This window comes from Camelina sativa, chromosome 7 (assembly GCF_000633955.1).
Source record: "Camelina sativa cultivar DH55 chromosome 7, Cs, whole genome shotgun sequence".
In the NCBI taxonomy this organism is placed as follows: domain Eukaryota; kingdom Viridiplantae; phylum Streptophyta; class Magnoliopsida; order Brassicales; family Brassicaceae; genus Camelina; species Camelina sativa.
The window spans coordinates 29054822-29062978 of NC_025691.1; the positions used below are offsets into that span (position 1 = coordinate 29054822).

Genomic DNA, 8157 nt, shown 5'->3' on the forward strand with positions numbered 1-8157 from the left:
TAAAGTTCATTACTACTATGATACATTGTTTCGTTTGAGCAAGTTAACTAGATGTTGGTTTAGTGATGTAATTTGATTACTTTGTATGTATAAGCTTAAGTAGACCTTCTTCTTCTTCCTTTTTAGCTTAAGTATACCTTAATTAGTTGAAATAACAAGTTCTTAATTCGTTACATTTGTTCTCTTCCTTATCAATCTCTCCCCTTTAAAGCACATCGTTTGGCCAAAAAAAGTTTCACTCGCAACAACGGCTCTTTCTAAAAGCAATCGCAACGGCAAACCTTCTGTTACTCTCCAAGTCTTTCCTTCACTTCTGTTCCACGTCATCGGCCACGTCATCGGCCACGTCATCGGCCACGTTTATCGGAAGTGGCTTCTTCTTCTTCTTCAAAAGAGTGTTTAATAGTGATAAGATGCCTCTACACAGTGTTGTTGTTTATCCCCAATGACATCACTTCACGCTACACCGACGAGCCTCACGCTTCGCCACTATTCGAACCGCACGAAGCTAACCTGCGCAGCTACGTTATCACCACCTCCGACATGGAAACAGAGCCGGCGAGTTATCTCCGTCTCCTTCTTCCTCTCTCGTCTCCTCCTCCTCCCCACTAACAACGGTTCTCTTCAATTTCCACCAATTTCGATTGAATAAATCATTATTGATTCGAGTCTTACTCTTCTCAGATTTTTGTTTTGGATGTGGTTTTGATGATCAGATGCCATGGCTGGTACCTTAATTGATAAATATGTCAAGAGGTAACTTTTTTAGTCTTTTGATATCTCTCAACTTAGATTTTCGAAATGCTTTCTGTGTATAAAAAAAATATCGTAATAATAGGAAAAAACTTGATCCACTTGAAGCATATGTACCACCAGTGCTCCTAGCTCAGCTACAGATTCAGGATCTTGGTAAAAAATTTCATGTGTTCTGTTCTTTAACTTCTTTGTTGTACTGTATATAACTAGCACATTAAATCTATTTTAATGATGTTGGAGAGGGATTTTTGAATGTGGAGAAACCTGAATTCGAGGCGTGTAGGCGCCAATTGCGTTCTGGTCCTGCTAGTTCTCTTCGTGTTAACATTCGAGCTGTAAGTTTTCCAAAGCTCACTCACAATTCTTGTTTTTCTGTTTCTGTTTGATGATTTAAAATTGTGTAATTGAAAAAAACTCTCTCAGGTTGCTCAGTATGCTTCAGATGATGGTTTTTCCAAAACTGCGACTGATGATGTTGATCGATGTTTAAGGTAACTGATGTTTCTTTTGTTTGGTTTAAGTTTACACAGCGAATGATGATGCCCTATGTCGGGTTTTGTTTTTTGTTTTTTTTGGGGGTGTAAAGAGCATTGGAAGAACTGGATTCGTTGTTTCTACGAGCGTCGAGGAAAGATTCAAAAGCAACTGTTGAACTGATGAAGTCTCAGCTTGGAACAGCGTTAACCGCTCTGGACAGGTAATAAGTACATACAAGCATGTAACACACAGCGTACCCACAGGAGAATGTTTTCTAACCGAGCTGAACTTTGCAGCCTTCTACAAACGGTTCCTTCTCAAGTACTTGATAAAGGGAAAGCTATGGTGGAAGTCTACAGATCAGCATCTGAACAAGATGCCGATGTTTCAGACTCCCCTGAGATACAGCAGCTCCAGTCTATACTGTGATTGACGTCTCAACACAGACTTTCTACTACCCCAAAGTAGTTGTCCATCTTACAACATTTTCTGATTTTATGTATATCCTGTATCCGTGTTCAACATTTGCATATATTAAAAACCTGTAAAGTCAGCGACATGACATGATCTACAGGCACTCACCAGTTCAGTAGTAGTACGACAGGTTTTACCAATTCAGCATCTATAAAAACATATCGGCAGTTATTGTCAAAAAAAAAAAAAAAAACATATCGGCAGATACTAAACATATACAGCTATTCAGTTATGTGATGATGACACATTCATATTTCTCTTTCAACTTATAACCATTTTATAGAAGAAACTGCAACATCCAACATCATTGTCTCTACCAACAAGCTAAGACAACTAAGATGTAAGATAGAACCGATTCTGGAGCACAAAATCCTTCGTGTCATCGTGTGTCTGTTGAGGATCGATCCATATGCAACATTCTTCAGGTTTATATTGTTGCTGGCACTGTTAAGAGTTATTCTATTTCTCCAAAACAGGAGTTTGTGTCGTTAACATTAAAATTGTATTGTCTAAAATGTGATTTTCTTGTCTTGTTGTAATAGATCTCTAATTGAGATAATTATATGTAAAAAAGTAAATATAGAATGTTAAAAACCACCTAACAAACCTCTGTGATTTCTGCACTAAATATTATATATAAAGGGATAGGCATCGGATTGAGAATGAAGTTTCAAATACATTTATTCTATGTCTTCCCATAACTTGATGATCTGAGATTCTAAGTCCAAAGCCAAAACAGAGTCCATTCCTTTACCAGATGCACTGCCCAAAGTTGTCACCTAAGAAGCTTGTGTGGGCTAAGGAGAAATGGAAACTTCTTGAGCTTGTTTTGTTCTTTGATTGTCATCGTCTTTGCTGCATTGCCTTTCTGCAGTGTGCTTTCGTTGTTGATCTATTGTGCTTAAAAATCAGAATGATACAAACAAACCAAACTTGAATGGGTATTGGGGGTTCGACAAAGTGGACATTCTTGCTTCTCATTGCACCACTCCATAATGCAGCTCCTGCACATGATATATGACTTTTGAACATGAGTACAATGTTTCAGTGTCCAATTTAGATTGTTGATTCTGCAATTTGAGTGAATATGTGTTGTCGATACAAGGTTCAACTTATCAAAGCAGTCTGGACCAACTGGACATCAAGACACTAAAATTCTTCCGAAAGGTATATTACCAACAAAATACATGACCACAAGGTGTGGCAGTTGGATGCTGACGGTTGCTTAAGCAGAGTGTGCATTTCCCTACTGCCTGCATTTACAGTACATAACAAGGTAAACATCTAACATCATAAGTATAAAATATTGATTTTACCAAAACGAGAGAAAAATAACCCCATCTGGATTTTTAATACAGATAAGCAACAGAATAGTCCCAAAGTAGGATTAACATATAACCTCATCTCACTAGAAACTAAATGTAGAGCGGGATCAGTCGGGTGACCATCTACTCTTATCAGATATCATAAGACTAAACTACCATTTGTTTTTCTTAATCACACCTATACAAAATAACCTTCGATTAAGGGTATGGATTTTACTAAGAGGTATGTGCCTCTATTTCAAGTATATACCTTTTGTTCTTTTCCAACAATGATCACTATTCAGGATGTTAGCCATTTCAACGTAACAGAGGTTTCTAACTTGTTTATAACTAATTTACCTCCATAGTGGAAGCTGAATCGGAGGTGGACCAGTTTCCCTTTTCAGCTTCTGAAGTTATCAAAATTCCCTCTTCGTTTAAAACAGGTAACCCTCTTCCTGCAAGAGCAATACCGAAACTATATAGTTGGAATGTGAAAAAAGGTGATGCATAAAACGCAAAATATTTCAGCCTATGTTACCATCCTGTCTCATATTCCTTTCTAGAGAGCTGTGGTGCCAATTCAGATAATAATTTATTGAAATTTTAATATTAACAATCTCAGATATACATCCTCCACAAATATCCTTAATGTTGGAAATTTCTACATGACTAAAATTGATGATCAAAGACATAAAAGCCAAACCTCCTGAAGTTTGATAAGATCCTATAGATGCCTGCTGAACTGAGCTTGTGATAGATGATAGATTACTCCGACGCAATCCCTCAGCAGCAAGGATACACAACTGGACTAGAAGGAAAACCCCAAGAATTTGGTATCTGCTCAGCAAGACTTAAGGGATTTCAGTTACTATGTGATAGTATAAAACAACAGCTGTAGGTGGAAGAAGACAGAAAGATCATTACCTAGGTCTCTGATTCAGTTGCTTTCCTATGAAAACATAACGAACCCCGGATGCACGTTTCGATATATGGTAATACAAACCTGAAAAGAAACAAAGATTACTAGTTCAGAACATTACAAAAACAGTCTGCAGAGGCTCTACAAGTGTGAAAAAAAAATTCTAACAAAGTTCACCTTCAAAGTAGAAGAGCATTAAATTGGCACGCAAAACCAGTTGTAAGACTTCACGAGCAACAGGGAGAACCTGAAAGCACAACCTTGGATAAAAATCCTTGCTAGCCAGAAAAGAAAAAAATGAACCATGATTATTAACACCTAAGAGATTTACATTACCACAGGCCATCTCTGAATAGATCGGTGCCACAATCTCTTGAGTCTATCTTTTAATCTAGATACTACAGAAGCCGAAGTTTGAAGTTGAGAAGAAGATGGAAGATCTATCATTGTTAGTGACTGGATATGACTACCACTCTCCCGGGGACTATCACCAAAAAACTCATCAGACTCGTCAAAGGTGACTGCTTGCGTGGCAGCTCGAGTACTGCAAACAATTATATTCCATTTCAGCGATACTTCACTCACAAGAGTCAAACCTTCCATTGTAAACTAAACAACAATAAGAAAGAAAAAAAGGCGATGAAACCTAATTCTGTCTGCAATATATGGAACTGCGGTCTGGTACAAAATGAACAAAGCACGTCTAGCTGGTGTAGGTGAGAGTCCATAAGGTCCTGAAACCTAAATTAGAATGTTCAACATCAGCAAAAAAAAAAAAAACAAAAAAACAAACATCCAACTAGGGGAGAACAAAGCCTGAGAAAGCAAAATGGGTTCCCTTAAAATGAATGAGATAAGAGTAGAAGCATATAAAAAAAACCTGTATAATGTCACAGTATTCTTCTCCTAAAGTTTGCTGGCCTGAACCTGTGGTTAGAACATAGTAAAGCATCTGCCCAAGAAGCTTCATCTGAACAACAACAACAACAACAGAAGCTCTCTAATCACAATTCTCATAGAAAACTTGGTAATAGGAAGCTCTTTACCTCTTTCTGGTAAGCGAGAGCGATTCTTGTACCTAACAGTGATCGAAATTAGTGCAAAACTTGGGATAAAATCAATGCAATTAATTGGAAGAGGATGATGAAACAGTTTTTAGTACCGAAAAGGTGACGGAAGGCATCGCGGCAAGCTTCGTGGATGAAAGAAGCGTATTGATCGTCTTTCTCAGCAGCTCTCATAACCTCCGGCTGAGCTGCTAACGGGAATTGCCTGATTCCGCCGCTCGAACCGGGTTCATCCTGACCCGGACCCGAATCCCCACTAAGCCTCATCGTTTCTTCTTTTTTTTCGTGCTTCGATAGGACTAACTAATTGCCGAAAGAATGATGTTTATCGGCTTTTGATATTTCCAACTCAACCGAGGAAAAAAATTAAAAATCCTGGTCCAATCGATCCGGTTCGGAATTTTGGGTTTTTCGGTTAAAGTAAGAGGATTCCGAATTGAACCGAAATAAAATTGACTTTGCAATAAATATAAATTTGAATGAAAACAAGAAAAAATCCAACAACCACAATAGGAATATTAACTAAACGTCATTTATAGTCTTTTTAATTGAATATTTAAAATTAACGTTTTTATTTTATAATACTGAGAAAATGATCTCGAGCTATATAAAATATACACCATGTGACCATCACATCACATGATATGCAAACAAATTAAATATTTTACTAGATTAAGATCCGTACTAGAGCACAAGTTAAAATTTCTTTTATTTATATTGTAATTTTCATATAAAATATAATTTATGTGATTGTTTTTAAAAGTTGTTGTGAATAAAACATTATGCAATAAAATTATATGCTAAATATGAAGACTTAAATTTTTTTGAGATTTTTTATGATTGTTCCGCGGATTAGCCTAATTTTTTTGAAATTTATCAAATCAATCATAACAAATTTTATTTCTGTTATTTTGATATATAGTTGCTAGTATAATCAAAAATCACTCTTAATCTGCAGAAGAGTGGTTAATTTTTGAGATTTTGTTGCCTATATATGGTTAATTAAATATTTTGTGAAGATTTTATTTCATTTTTTTGGAATATCCTTTATAATAGGATCTAAAATCGAGATTTTTAACTAATGGTTACAATCCATATAACCTATAACAGATCAAATAATCAAATAATTAATCTTATAACCCATATTATATAGTCTAAAAAAAAGTTGTCTACTTCCATTTTATTATACAGGGGATTAACTACACATGTCATCATTATCTTATAATTAAAAACATGCATAAACAAATGTAACACCCCGACAACCACCTCTCAGTAGACTCATGTCCACTCCTAGTCCATGTACTCACTCCCAACAATTTTATTTTTTTGTTATTTAAAATTTTTGAAAATTTTTGATATTAAAACAACTAAGATGTCTCCATTTGAAATTATTTTAAAATCTTAGTAACCTACATTACCATCACCTTTATACTCTTATTAACCTTTCCACTCCTACCACTACAAAGTTCATTACCATTTTATACTTGAGTACTTGAATCCATACCCTTTTCAATGCTATATAGAATAAAATATTAAAATAATATGATAAATTTTAAGATATAATATTGAATTTATTTTAAATAAATTGTAACACAATTTTTTTAAAAAAATAAACTCTTTAAATTTGAAAAATAAAATAAAATACTAAAAACACTATTTAGAGAGACAATCCTAGCAAGTAGCAAGGATGATTTCCTTCTTGAAGTTAAATTGGTGATCTTTTTATTGATTTTTGACTAATTACAGGGTTTGAGTTTTACAGGCAAAATGAATAGCTGGAGTTACAATCAACACATGAGAAAGAATGATACTCATGTAGTAGCTATGTTAAGTAAAAGAAAACTCAGTCAATATGTAGAGACTGATTTAGAGGTGTGATCATAGCCTTTTGAAGAAGTTCATAGCCAGCTAAGTTTAAAGCTCCAAGAGGAGCAGTCCAGAAGAACCTTGGAACAGCGCCTTTGTAGAAAGCCAGAGGACCCTCATGTGTGAGAATGGAATAAGCAGCCATCCACATCGACAGTTCTACGCCTTGTGGAGCAGTCATCATTCTAGTTTTAATCACATCGAATGGCGTTGTTAAGACAGCAGTGAAACCACCGGACAAGGCTCCAACCGCGATGGCCTCCCACGGCTCCAACTCTCTTCCTAATCGTCTCTCCACCACCTGTGAAACTCAATCCCCCCCAACCACATCAGATTTAATTACACAAAGACATGTGATTGTTCTGTTCTATCATGATTACCTTCTTTGATTGGTTGTAAAGTCCCATGCCAGCAACGTAGAACGGAACCTCGCGTAGAAGGGTAACACCAGTCCCACGAAAGAGTCCTTTGAGCCCATCTTGATGCCAAGTCGAAACTGTAGCTTCCACTATGTTATCAAACTGGTTAGCTTGTAACCGTTGTTTCAATACCTCACACGGTATTCGCAGTGTAGTCCCCAAAACGGTCCCAAGAAAAGACGCGATTGACTGAACCTACAAGAAAAAAAAAAGTCAAAGAATGAAACATGATGTAGCATGAAGTTAGCAAGAATGAAACATGATGTAGCATGAAGTTAGCAATGAGCTATATTAATAACTAACTTGAATGTCGAGCAGAGAAGGAGCAACGAGCGGTAAGGCCAATTTACTTGCTTCATATATACTTGTTCGTAAACCATGGCTGAAATGTTGAAATAAGAGATTAGATTAATATCACCAAAAAAGGCCTAGCTAGTCAGAGAGCATTAGGAGATGAAACCTTGCAAATTGACCAACAACAGCGGGAACAGAGCCTTTGTATAAACCACGAGCACCAATCTCTGGAATCTTAGACAGTATCTCCACAAACGACAATGTGGTTGATGCTTGAACTTGTGTCTAATGATCCAAAACCAAATATAAGTAATGATAACAATCAATCTCATATATAGACACTAAACAAGAATCTGAAGTGAGTCAACAAGAGATGATAATAATACCTTGACAGTGTCCACTGGATGCATAAGAAAAGCAGAGAAAGCACATGAAATTCCTCCAGCTAATGCGGATTTAAGAAGATGACCAACATCTAATCCCACTCTTGTCCTAACAACAACTTCAGATTTACTCCTCCTACAACATATCCCATTAACCATATATACTTTTAACTCTCAAAATGTTTCCAAACTAGG

General features: G+C 36.2%; 3 protein-coding genes across 3 annotated transcripts in view; 1 reads left to right on the plus strand and 2 right to left on the minus strand.

Moving 5' to 3' along the window:
• LOC104703163 lies at nt 414–1847 on the plus strand. Its single transcript, XM_010419120.2, has 7 exons — nt 414–617; nt 717–756; nt 839–909; nt 997–1091; nt 1180–1247; nt 1343–1453; nt 1530–1847. Exons 1-7 carry the CDS (start codon nt 446–448, stop codon nt 1660–1662), a joined length of 690 nt encoding a protein of 229 aa, XP_010417422.1. The 5' UTR covers nt 414–445; the 3' UTR covers nt 1663–1847.
• On the minus strand, nt 2249–5311 carry LOC104703164 (peroxisome biogenesis factor 10-like). The gene is made up of 11 exons (XM_010419121.2): nt 5096–5311; nt 4980–5011; nt 4814–4903; nt 4580–4674; nt 4270–4477; nt 4111–4180; nt 3939–4017; nt 3718–3851; nt 3372–3469; nt 2884–2960; nt 2249–2711 (listed from the first exon to the last, which is right to left on the minus strand). Exons 1-11 carry the CDS (start codon nt 5265–5267, stop codon nt 2609–2611), a joined length of 1158 nt encoding a protein of 385 aa, XP_010417423.1. The 5' UTR covers nt 5268–5311; the 3' UTR covers nt 2249–2608.
• LOC104703165 (S-adenosylmethionine mitochondrial carrier protein-like) overlaps nt 6805–8157 on the minus strand; it is a 2374-nt gene continuing 1021 nt past the window's right edge. The window contains exons 2-6 of the mRNA XM_010419123.2: nt 7966–8098; nt 7746–7864; nt 7589–7667; nt 7247–7480; nt 6805–7167 (exon numbers count right to left, since the gene is read on the minus strand). Coding sequence (XP_010417425.1) covers nt 6844–7167; nt 7247–7480; nt 7589–7667; nt 7746–7864; nt 7966–8098 — 889 coding nt within the window. The 3' untranslated portion in view covers nt 6805–6843. The remainder of the gene's footprint in view (nt 7168–7246; nt 7481–7588; nt 7668–7745; nt 7865–7965; nt 8099–8157) is intronic.